The sequence below is a fragment of the Rhinolophus ferrumequinum genome, chromosome 13, assembly GCF_004115265.2.
Source record: "Rhinolophus ferrumequinum isolate MPI-CBG mRhiFer1 chromosome 13, mRhiFer1_v1.p, whole genome shotgun sequence".
In the NCBI taxonomy this organism is placed as follows: domain Eukaryota; kingdom Metazoa; phylum Chordata; class Mammalia; order Chiroptera; family Rhinolophidae; genus Rhinolophus; species Rhinolophus ferrumequinum.
This window is the reverse complement of record NC_046296.1, coordinates 54514212-54527348: the sequence shown is the minus strand read 5'-3', so window position 1 is coordinate 54527348 and position 13137 is coordinate 54514212. Positions and strand designations below refer to the sequence as shown.

General features: G+C 34.3%; 1 protein-coding gene and 1 non-coding gene across 5 annotated transcripts in view; both read right to left on the bottom strand.

Moving 5' to 3' along the window:
* ASXL2 (ASXL transcriptional regulator 2) overlaps positions 1-13137 on the bottom strand; it is a 121706-nt gene that overhangs the window by 27328 nt on the left and 81241 nt on the right. For all 4 annotated transcript variants that reach the window (XM_033124352.1, XM_033124353.1, XM_033124354.1 and 1 more), the window contains 3 exons: positions 10362-10477; positions 6814-6940; positions 5756-5899 (listed from right to left, as the gene is read on the bottom strand). In XM_033124352.1, the coding sequence (XP_032980243.1) occupies positions 5756-5899; positions 6814-6940; positions 10362-10477 (387 nt within the window). The remainder of the gene's footprint in view (positions 1-5755; positions 5900-6813; positions 6941-10361; positions 10478-13137) is intronic.
* Positions 6371-6444, bottom strand: TRNAI-GAU (transfer RNA isoleucine (anticodon GAU)). Its single transcript has one exon. It is a non-coding gene; the product is annotated as a tRNA-Ile (tRNA).

The window sequence follows — 13137 nt, the reverse complement described above, 5'->3', positions numbered from 1 at the left end:
CAAGGGATGGTGGGCTCCGCCCCCTGCAACTAAGATTGAACACGGCACCTTGAGCTGAGCTGCCGCTGAGCTCCCGGATGGCTCAGTTGGTTGGAGCGCATCCTCTCAACCACAAGGTTGCCGGTTCAACTCCCGCAAGGGATGGGGCACAACTAAGATTGAAAGGACAACAACTTGACTTGGAAAACGCCTGGAAGTACACACTGTTCCCCAATAAAAGTCCTGTTCCCCTTCCCCAATAAAATCTTAAAAAAAAAAAAAAAAAAAGACTAATACAATGTTACACGTACATTACAAATAATAAAACTGGGGTGAGGGTTACTTTTAAGAATCAAACATGCATGGTACCATCTAAAGAATCAACTCTAGGGGCAGCCGGACAGCTCCGTTGGTTACAGCACAAGTTGTCAACAAGGTTGCCAGTTCAATTCCCACATGGGATGGTGGGCTGTGCCCTCTGCCACTAAAGATTGAAAACAACAACTGGACTTGGAGCTGAGCTGCGCCCTCCACAACTAGATTGAAGGACAATGACTTGGAGCTGATGGGCCTTAGAGAAACACACTGTTCCCCAATATTCTGCAATAAAATTAAAAAAAAATAAAACAATAGGAATAAAATGTATACCAAACTCATCAGAGAGAAAAAAGGAAAAGGTAATTAAAATGGACATAACAAAAAGCTCAGTCAAGTAAAAAGAAAAAAAATTTAACTGGGGGAAAAAAGGAAACAAGAAAAAGCAAGACAAAAATCAACAAATAACAAGACTGTAGAAATTAGTTCAAATAGATTAACAATTACAATAAATGTAAGTGGATAAAACTCACCAAATAAAAGAGATTGTCATATTAAATTTAAAATTTTTAAATTCAGCTAGTTATATGCTCTGTAAAGAGATATACCAAAAGCACAAGAACCCACAAATGAACAGATATACCAGGCAAAAACTACCAATAGGAAAGCTGGTGTACCTCTATTAACATCAAATGAAAGCCACTTTAAGTAAAAAACCTATTCATTGATTAATAAGGTAAATAATGACAAAGCGTTCAATTTACCAGGAAGATTTTAAACATGAAAATATCTAGTATAATATAGCTTCAAAGTATGTGAAATAAAAACTGAAAGAACAGGGAGAACTGGACAAAGACACTATTAGGATAGATTTCAACACAGCTCTCTCAATTATTAATAAATCAAGTATACCAAAAGCAGCCCAAAAAAGAAGAAAAATCGCTGATCTATTTTTCAGATTGACAAGTTTGATCCAATAAACACAGAATTTTGTGTTTTACAACTAGAGTAAACTTATAAAATTCATTACTATGATTCCAAAAAAAATCTCAGTAAATTTAAATTAGTAGTAATAGCAACAATGATCAATAACAGCAGCAGTAAACACTTATATAGGGCTTTCTGAGTGCCAGGCACTAAACAGGGCTTTCTGAGTGCCAGGCACTAAACGCTACCATTTACTAACTCAATTATTTTTCACACAACCCAATGAAGTAGGAAACCATTTCAAAGATAAAGTAAGTGATGTCCAGGTATGGTAAGTAACTTGCTCAACATTACACTATTAAGTTCAAGTGTAGGAATTTGAACCCAGACACATGGCTTCAGAATCTGCTAGTTCTCCTACATTACCAGGGTTGCCAAAAACATGTACACATTTTAAGAGATGTTATCTATGTATTACTTTTTGAAGTTGAATTGAATTACAGTAGCAATGTGTATGTAGTAGGACATTTGCTCAAAAGATGGTGTTGATCAAATGAATGCTAGCGTCATTTCATTGTATTACAATTTTAATACAGTTTTTTTCCTTTCTTAAAATATGTATACATTTTTGTCTGGCACCCTCTATATACAGGCACAGGTATCATATAGTGCATGATCTCTCATCTTAAGGTATTTAAACGTTCAACAAAAACACAAAAATCTCTATATATGTGGATATTTTAAAAAAAAACTTCAAAATAACTTCTGGGACAAATGAGAAATCACAAGAAAAAAATTTTTTAAACTTTTCAAAACAAATGATAATAAAAACAATACCTGAAAGATAAAGATAAAGGTGGCCCCTATTGGAATAATAACAAAATACATAAAATGAAAAGTAAAGGTTTCTACATTTAAATCCTGGCTTCCTATCAAAAATGGCATTTTTCTATTTGAAGAAATGAAATCACAATATACACACTAATCGTATTTTGTTTTTTCTTTCACTGAATATCTTGATCATCTTTCCAACCTATCACCTACAAATCCACCTCTTTATCTTAAAAAAGTTGCACCATAGTCAAAGTATGGACCATGATTCACTTACTGGACTCCCAGTGATAAGCACATAGGCGGTCACCAGTTTTACATTTGTATGAACAATGCTGCAATGGCTCTATAGGCCCCAAAGCAACCTCCTAGCTTCCCTTTGCCATATAACTGACAGCATGGGAGTGTCAGCATTCCGTGAATAGTTTTTACTATTTTTGCAATTATGGTGTACCTTCACATCTGAATCAAACTTAGTTAAATGTTAACTTAAGTGAAACTGAGAAGCAGTTGTAAATTATTGTGATCAAATAGTGCCCTGAAGATACTTTTGCACGCTTCAAAGAGACTCATTTTTTAGAATTTAAAGTTTAAGTCCTCTAATTTTGGTGAAGTTAATGTTACCTTTTTTTCAGGTTGGGTTGCCTTATTCTATTATATTATACTTGGAATCTGAGCTCTGTTTACCTTTCTGACTGAATCTGGGATGTAAAAATATATGACACACTATTGATTTTACTGAAAGTTAAAACAAATTATACCAATGTTAACTAAAATAATTTCACGTAAATTATCTGATTTAGCTTTATCACTTACATTTTACCAGAAATGTACAGCTTCTTCCTTATGTTTTGAAAATACTCATTGTAGCAAAACGTAAAAATGCCCATATTGTTTCCTTTAATGCTTATTTGCATGAAAGCAAGTGAACTTTCATTTACTTTTTGGCCATTAAGTCAAACTTAAATACAGCATGCTTTTTTTGTTTTTGTTTTTTTTAAGATGTTATTGGGGAAGGGGAACAGGACTTTATTGAGGAACAGTGTGTACTTCCAGGACTTTTTTCTTTTTTCCAAGTCAAGTTGTTGTTCTTTGAATTTTAGTTGTGGAGGGTGCCATTCAGCTTCAAGTTGTTGTCCTTTCAGTCTTAGTTGTGGAGGGCGCAGCTCAGCTCCAGGTCCAGTTGCCATTGGCTAGTTGCAGGGGGCGAAGCCCACCATCCCTTGCGGGAGTCTAACCGGCAACCTTGAGGTTGAGGATGCGGTCCAACCAACTGAGCCATCCAGCTCAGTGGCAGCTCAGCTCAAGGTGCCGTGTTCAATCTTAGTTGCAGGGGGCGCTGCCCACCACCCCTTGAGGGAGTTGAGGAATCGAACTGGCAACCTTTTGGTTGAGAGCCCACTGGCCCATGTGGGAATTGAACCGGCAGCCTTCGGCGTTAGGAGCACGGAGCTCCAACCGCCTGAGCCACAGGGCCGGCCCTTGCCTTCTTTTTATAATAGTTAATTTTTCCTAGTTTTGTATGAAAGCTGGAAATTCTCAGTACATAATTGCTTGATTTTGTACATCCACATTTCTACTTTAATTGAATGACGAGACTAAAATTGTGACTTTAACTGAATCAAAATTGAATATAGGCTCCAAAAGGAAGAAACTCTGTTCATCACCATGTCTCAGAAGTCCGAAACCTGTGCCTGGCACATTAGTGCACCTTCTACAAGTATTTGTTTAATAAATGAGTATTTTTATTCTTTGGCAGTGGAACTGATCATCAAAGAGCATATTCAGTGTATGGCAGATACTGTCTCTAAGAAAAATACACCAATTTATAATCCCACCTAGACTCAAACCAGAAAGTTGTCTGAAAATATTATAAGTTCTAGTCTCAAACATAATAGTTTGGAAGGATCTGGAATATTTATATATGTATGTGTGTATGTATGTATATATATATATATATGTATATATATATATTTTTTTATATTTATATATGTATATATGTATGTATGTGTATATATTTACATATATATGTATGTATATATGTGCATATATACACATACACACATGGGAATATTCATGTTTCGTAACACCAATTATGTACTTTCAGTCTGTAATCTGTAGCTTTCAATTTTATGGAAATTTTCTTATATTATTTATCTTATCATTTACATTATCAATTACCTTATCACGTTATAAAACAGAAATATTCAATTACTCTTTTTATTTCTGATAATCCTACTATTTAAGACATTGAACAGCCTAGATTGGTGTTCCAATTTTCTTATCTTCTCTCTCTTTTTGAAATTCTCCTTTGACCTATGCTCTGGGAAATTTCTTCACCTTTAACTTTTTGTATTTCTGTTACAAATTTTTATTACTGCTACATGGTATTTAATATCCTAGAGCTCTGTTTTCTGATTTTTAAAATAGCGTTCTGTTCTTTCATGGGTGCAATATCATCTTTTATTTCCTTCTGTGCATATTATAGTTTTAAAAGTTATTTGTTTTAAATTTTCTCACTTATGTTTTTCTCACTGAATTGTCTCTGTTTCTTCTGAGTCTGTATTTTAGATTTTGTCTCTCATGATGGAGGTTTTCTTCAAAGGTGATCCTTAGTAATTATGAGTAAAACACAGGCACTTAAAAAAGCTGACCGGAAATTTTGGGTGCATGGGTGGGTCTTATAGACTGAAGAGCTCCAAGAAGTGTGATTAAGATGATCTCTGTTTAGTTAGTAATCTATAAATTTGCCTGCAGCCTTTTTTGAAGTTATTCAATTTCTTTAGGTCCTAATCCTGCAGCCTTTTTTGAAGTTATTCAATTTCTTTAGGTCCTAATCCACCAATCTCCTGCTGGAGCACAGGTGGGGAGGAGGAAGGCAGTGGTGGTAGTACAAATATGCCTCACTACTAGCATCCTGGAAGCCAAGCAGGAGAATCACTGTTCAGTATTTGTATTCTACTTGATTTCCCTAATTTCAGTACATTGCCTCATTGCCTGCCCTCAGCTACACGTGTGGTTTCTCTGAATTTGAAATCTGTATGGTTTTATTTTATTTCAAAATAAACTTCCTGTCTCCTTCTAAGGTAAGCCATCAAACTGCTTCTTACTAACTTTCAAGAGAAGGTTCTTCTTTTCAACCCTACGCCTCACCATTCTCTACTATGATACATGATATCACCAGTTCTGGAAACTTTCTGGTATTCTGAAGCCTTAGCTAGCTTGCTTATTACTGGCATCTGCTCCTTAGCTCTATGAAAAACTCCATCTAGTTTTCATCTTTCAAAATTGTTGACATTGCTTGCCCATCCGCTGTTTCCTTGTTTTTTTTCACCCTTGTAGATTTACTCTTTTGTGTTTCCATATTCTCATTTTAGTGGGATTCATATGGAGCAGGAAAAGATTCAGTTACCATGTTTAATTATAAGCCCTCCTACCTTTCTGTACACAGTAAATGAAATGAAATGTAAATAATGCTGGAAAAAGCAACCTACTGTCAGAATAAGAAATAAACCACAAAATGGCTGATAACAGATCTTATTCTGAAATAAAGTTTGATAAGAGCAGAGTAGGAAGAACAGGAAGATAGTCAAGACCTCATAGGTGAACAGGAAGTAACAATTAAGTCAGGCAGCTGATGAATTTCAGACACAGAGTTGCTAAATTAAGGCAAGAGAATTGAAGTCTTTGTAAATTAACTTACTTGTGTGGAGTCTGTCAGACCTTTGGAATGACTTCTTCCCCGAGCCTAGCAAAGGATTTTCCACTTTAACTGAAGAAGAAAAGCTTGAATTTGAGTTCTGAGAGCTGCTTGACTGTCCATCTGATTGTTTTCCTTCCCATATTGCTAGGGGAAACATATATATAAAAGACCGGTGACATTGAGGTTATAGATAGAAATCAATCAAGTCATTGAACACTAACTAAACGGAGTCATGTATGAAGCAATGTGACCTTGCAAATGTGCTTTAAGACTGAGAATTAAGACTCAAAAAGTAAAATAAAATCCCTTCCTTCCGTCTAGCACATTATTTGCTTCTGGTGGTAAATTTCCTTATGAACAAAAATGCAAAGTTCTTCAAGACACTGTTTAAATCTGGCAGGCCCATACAATCAGCTGGTATCAAAATGAATTGTGTAATAAAACACAAACTGTATCTAGACCAGTTTAGGTAAAAAACAAAACAAGCAACTACAACAACAAAAATCCAAAGGTCTGTACTTATGTCCAATGGAAACTCACAGGTAACACATATTCTAAGGAAAACATTTATTTATTTATTTATTTATTTATTTTTATGGAGGGTGCAGCTCACGGTGGCCCGTGCCAGGATTGAACCGGCAACCTTGGTGTTATCAGCACCACACTCTAACCAACTGAGCTAACCGGCCACCCCAAAAACCTTTTATTTTTAAAGAAGAGAATTGGTGAAGAGTTCAGTTTGAACATCTTTTGGAAACATCAGCTTTCTGAGGTTACTGATTAAAGGCTTCCAAGTATTAGACAAGATATCTTGGAAGTTAGTCATTGATCTCACTCTAACACACAAATTCCACTTATGTATTTTTTAATAACTGCATGATTATCCTTCTACATATTTTCCATTTACCCTGGAAGTATTTATATTGATAATATGGCAGTACAAGGATTATGTAAGTAAATATAATAATGGAAAATAAATTATATAGAATAAAAATAGGAAAGCCAACACAAAAATACTGTAAAACAACTTCCAGTGAAAAGACACACGGTCTGCCTACCAGGTTTGACAGTTACAGAGTCACTGGCTGCTTTGACAGTCTTCAGAGAGAGATGCTGATTGGAGGAGATGGACATGGTTGGCCTGCATTGCTGCTGCTGCTTCTTCTGCTGCTGCTGTTTTAGAGCCTATAAAGAGAAAACTGATTATAAGAAACGAAACGAATCAGTTTTTAGAAATAACAAAAAAATGACTTCTTTTTAAGTGGCAAAGAGCATGTTGATCATCCAGTTTCTTTGAAATCTATCAAAGTAAACAACACCTATATTAAAGCAATTAAACACAAGGCCTCAATGATCCTTAAGAGTTTGGATATTTTTTGCCAGTATTATTCCTTTATAAAATATGTAAAACAGTCATTAACATTTTTTAGAACTTAAAAATCACCAGTAAGCCACGGACTTCTCCTACGTGTAGTAGCATAGAATTCAATGTTTTCGGTCATTTCTAAAAATAGAATTGAAGACCCTGAACTAAGAAGAGTCCCGTTTGCATCAACTCTATGCAGAAATGTAAATTTTTAGCTTATGCATGTTTTAGAGGTGTTACATTTGAACAAAAGGTTGTAAATAACTACTTGACTTTGAGCTTGTGTAAGATTTGGCCCAATGATCAAATTTCAGCAATCTACAGCAATGCAGTAAACAGAAGGGAAGTAAGATTAGCAAATATTGGTTCTAAGAATAATGTGGTTCCTTCTGGCTATTTCAGAATATTTTTATTACTTGTGATGTTCTTAGTTTACAGGATACACTATACTAAACTATTTAGAATGAACAGAAAGACAAATAACATCCCAGATTTTAATCATGAAGATACACGAAGGCAACTTTTTAACTCAAGGTTTAAGGGGGAAAAAGACAAAGAAACTAAGAAAGTGAAGCTACATTTCAGGAAAAAGTTGAAAATCTAGGACCTTGCTAAATGGTCAGTAAGCTTCAACCTTCAAGACCGTTGTGCAGAAATAACTGGCTACTTGTTTCCCATGCTGCTTCACAGTCTAGTTTTCTCCTGCTTCACATTCATACATATCTCTGGCTCTGCTGTAAAAGCACAGTGGGAACATATGATCTCCTTCATGTAAGAGGTTCATGGAGAAAAGAAGTGAGACAGTCAGGTGCCTGGCTTACATTCCCTACAACATTTATAATGGGAGAGGCAGAAGCACAGTGTGTAAAAAAAATGTCAGTGTTGCCTGATCATCCATTACAGCTTCTCTCTCATTCTTTACAATCCAAACAGAAAATGGGCTTCCTGGTAGCAGCCACTAGTATAATATTTATTCCTTGATACCCCAGTATCCAGGTCATCCTAAGTTAACGTAAAATTTCCACAGAACCATTTGATTTCACCTATTTCTGCTGTGATCATATAAATTCAGACACATGATGGAAACAGAATAACTTATAGCCTCTCTATTTAAGAACTGTACATATTGTTTTCCCTCCCTCAGTGTTTTATAAACCCTATTCCTAATTCTATTTTAAAATTTAAAAACAATAAGCCTTCACTGTGGTAAATGATAACGTATATTGAAGTAATTTTTCTCACCTAATAAAACTATGAAAAACACAGTAGAGACAAGGCCTTACTTTACATACTAATAATTTATACAATTTTCCATATTGGTGTTCCCTAAAGAAAATACAACATTTGACTCCTGGAATTACAGGGGTATAATACAGGAGTGGTATACATGTCATGAATTAGTTAACAAGGTTCAAGAAAATACTTGCCTTTTCCCTGTGGAAAAGAAGCATCTTATACTTCTTAAAATCTTTCAAAAAGCTTACAGAAATAAAAGTGCTACAGGATACCAAGGCAGGCAGTAATTAATGTTACCAAATTGCTAGACAGCTCTTTAATAAAGCACTTTTGGTTTAAATATTTTAAGATCTACATATTTTTTAAAATTTTAATTAGATAATACATGAATACATTCTACCATTTAAATCAAACATAAAGCTAAACTCTCATTTGACCACCACTCAGTCTTGGTCTCCAATCCTCAGAAGTTAACCACAGTCATCAACTTATTGGTCCTTAATGAGCTTTTTTTTACACTTATGTGTGTTTTGTATATACATATTCATGTTTATATTAAAAATATAATATTGTCTTGTAAGTATGTATTATTTTTTATTAATGGTATGAATGCCCTACATGTCATAATATAACTTAATTTTAACAATTCAACGTTATAGTGTGATGTTTTCATGTCTATACATATAGAACAACCTCTTCATAAAGTAAACTTTTATATAAAATTTGCATAGTTGTCCAGTATTTGGATATGCCATTGTTTAGTAAGGAGTTCCCTAACTGATACATATAGGCTACTTGCAAATTTTTGCTATTACAAACTTCAATGCAAATAATTTTCTGTGTATTTATATATGTTTTTCTAACATTAGTTCAAAAATGTTCAAATGCTTAGTCATGGGGTATGGGAATTTAAAATTTTAATAGGTATTACAAAATTTCTCCCCAAAGTAACACTATATTCCACCAGCAAACTACCAGTATCCATTTCCCATACACTTGCCAGTGCTTGATATAATTAAGAGTTTTACACTAATTTGAGGATAAAAGTAGTCTATTATTTAATGTTTCCTTAATTACTAGTGAGTTTATATTTACTGACCATTCGCATTTCAAAAAAATCAAAAGCTAATTATTTGAAAAGCTGAATAAAATAGACAAACCATTAGCAAGTAGCAACAGGAAAGAAGATACATTATAAATTAACAACACTGGAGACAAAAAAGACTTAAAAGAATACTATGTACAACTTTATACCAATATTTGAAAAAAAAAATTGGGTTTAATAGATCATTTTCCAAGTAAACTAAACTTCCAAAATTGGCTCAAAAATCAGAAAATCAAAAGAAACCAGTAAAAGTAGATAAAACAAAAGTGAAGTGCTAGGAAAACAATTTTAAAAAGTGAGATTTACAGAACTTTCAAGGAAAAGATAATTTCTACAAATTTTTCCAAGAATCTAGACAAATATAGAGCTACACAATTTATTTTACGATGCTGGAACAATTCTGATTCCAAAATTGTACATGGATAATATTAAAAATGAAGGAAAAAAAAACAAACAGAAAAATCCAAGCTAAAAATCTTGAAAAAGAAAATTCCATACATGTTTAAAAACATGTAGTTTATTTTAGAGAGCTAACTATAGATTAACATTAGAAAATCTAACCATGAAATTCTGTAGCTTTAAAGAGAAAAGCTTCTTGATCATCTCAATAAATGTTGAATGAAAACAAACTTGGAAAATTCGACACCTATTCATAATTTAAAAAACAAACGTAAAAAAATCTCTTAGCAAATTACGAACAAATTAAAATAGGATAAAGAGAATCTACCACAAACCTATAACTTGGAGATACATAAATTATTAAATCCAAATTGGGAAACTGCATGAAATTTCTCCTTAAAAGGACATAATGTCCTTTCAAGAAATTTTCAACAGCTGCCAGAGTCATGCATTTTTAACGCAGGAGATTATACTTCTGATAAACAGACTAGTATGATTACCTGCTTTAGTGCCTTCTTGCTGTGCTTCTGTGATGGAGAAATGACTTTACCTGCTGGAATGGTGGGTGATGGGCAGCCTGACTGGGGAGAGGATGGCTGTGACAGTCTAGACGATACTAGGAGGGGAAAAAATGACAATGAAAAATTTTGTTATCAGAGTTGACATCTAGCACCATTCCTTCCCCAATCATATGCTGCTACCTGTATTAAGAACTGTGACCAAACACTTTTGGGAAGGATCTTCTTTTTGGAGTTCTACGGCAAACAGCCTCCCTTTTCAGTTTATTTCCTCAGAAAGCTCTAGTGAAGGATGATAGGATGGGGAAGGGATGGGTGTTAGTATTCATTACTTTTCATTCTTAAATTTTTCAATAGAATTGACTGAAGAAGCAGGAAGCAGAATATAAACTGTTAGTCATCAAATTAGATAAAACTTAGAAAAGATTCTAGAGTCCACAGGCCAGTATGTATGTTCTGAAGGTAAATCCGAAGGACAACTTGATTCACTGAGAGCACAGGTCCCAGTTTCGCCTAACTTTAAAATGAAGGCAATAAAGCCATTCCACCTCAAAAACTCTACCACAGCTTTAATACGTATATTCCTTCATCTCTGAAATCAATAGTTTTAGGCCTGCTAGCGTGAGAGGGCACTATGAGGATTTCTCCAACGGAAGCAATGTAGGTGACAAAACGTAACGACTCTCTGCTTCATCACTAGCTGTTTCCTACCCCAGAGCTTAGCCGAACCTTAGTCCTACGTGAATGAGAGTCTTCCCCTTTAGGACCTATACGTCTCCTAATCGAGAGCAATTGCTCTTCACCTTCTATAAAATGCAACAGTATTATTTATGATAAGAGATAAACTGCTGATTCAGACCCCTTTTTAATAAAAATAATAATGACTACTGCTAGTAGTGACTCTGACGAGTACGTATGTGTTTCATAATGCCTTCTCCTTCCATAGCAGGTGGACTAAAAAGGCTTGGATAGCAAATTGGCATCCTGTGGTATGGCTAAAAAGCTTTAAGCTACTATAGAAAGTATGTTGGTAGGTAGATAGCTACCTAACATGAAAATGCAGAAGCATGGTTCATTGGAACACACGAGTTTTGGAATAGAGCATTTCAATTGACTCTTAAGATGGCCTACGAAAGGACTACACAGTAGATAACACTCAAAGAGGACAAGAGCAGACAATATTAAGATGACGTGTCTATGTATCTTTAGCTTTCCATCCCAACCCTTATGATACGGTTTATATGTGGAAAAGAACTGACATGTAGTAAGTGTGATATTAAATAAGTTCCTTGTAATATGTCATACAAAACTAAAGTTGGATAATTCTGAGATGGTTGCAACAAAAAGAAACCATATCCTCTACAGTTAGATGTTGAACATTTTTTTTTAAATAACAGCTTTACTGAGATGTAATTTATATACCAGTCAATTCACCTAATGTGTAAAATCCAATGGCTTTTAATATATTTGCAAAGTTGTGCAAGCATCACCACAATCTTCATCACCCACCAAAAAAAAAAAACCCTGTACCAGTTAGCTATCATTCATTCCTCTTTCCCCTAACCTGTGTTTGTAGTCTTCGGCAATCACTAATCTACTTTCTGCCTCTATGCATTTGTCTATTCTGGACATTTCATATAAATGGAATCATATAATATGTTCTCTTCTGTGACTAGCTTTTTTCAGTTAGCATATTTTGAAGGTTTATCCATTTTAAGCATGTATCCATACTTCATTCCTTTTTATCATCAGATACTAGTCCATTGTATGCATATGCCACATTTTGCTTCTTCATTTAGCTGGCAGACATTGATTGGGTTGTTTCCACCCTTTGGCCATTAAGAATAATGATATGAAAATCATCAGTTAGTGGAATTTTTTGTTGGACATGTTTTCAATTCTCCTGTATTCATATTTAAAGTGGAACTGCAGGGTCTTACAGTAACTGTTCAACTTTTTAAGAAACTGTTAAACTGTTTTCCAAAATGGCCAAACCATTTGTACAATTCCACCAGGAATATATGACTTCTAATTTCTACACATCCTTGCCAACACTTGTTATTGTCTTTTTTATTTGACCAATGTTTTTTTTTAAATGTCATAATGCAAATAGTTAAAAACTATTAATATTTAACTGTTTATTTTCTTTTTTAATAGTTTGCATAAATCTGAGAATATACATTTCCTCACCTGCCTCAAATACTGCCTGAAAATAAACAGAAAACCAAGCAACCAAAATAACCCCATTAGAGAATTTAAAAATTCTACTTTGCAGCCTAGAAAAGAGACATAAAGCTATCATAATTACCAGGGGAAACTGTTTGGAATGTTTCCCTTTACGGCAAAAGCCCTTTCTAACAAATAAAACCATAAACATATCTCAAAGCCAATTGAAATAAATCATGAAGATTCCAGGACCCACCAGGGAAGAACATCTCCCAGAGCTGACTTAATGCCAACTTATAATGGTCTTATAACTGCTACGAAACTTTATTAAACTTTGTTCTGACTTTTAAATATTAAAGGCTCAGAACTATAAACAGCAAACAAGATTTAAAAACATGTTGAGAAACGCTTAGTGGCTTACTCTGTCTTCAAAGACACATAATTTTATTAATCAGAGCAACTAAGAACTACATATTTTCTATGTGCCTAGCAATCTGTTCATTTGAAGGTTCATTTGAACAGGATTTCACTGAACTCTTATAAATACCCTCTAAGGTGGGTTATATATTTCTACCCCCACAAACTTCTCTAA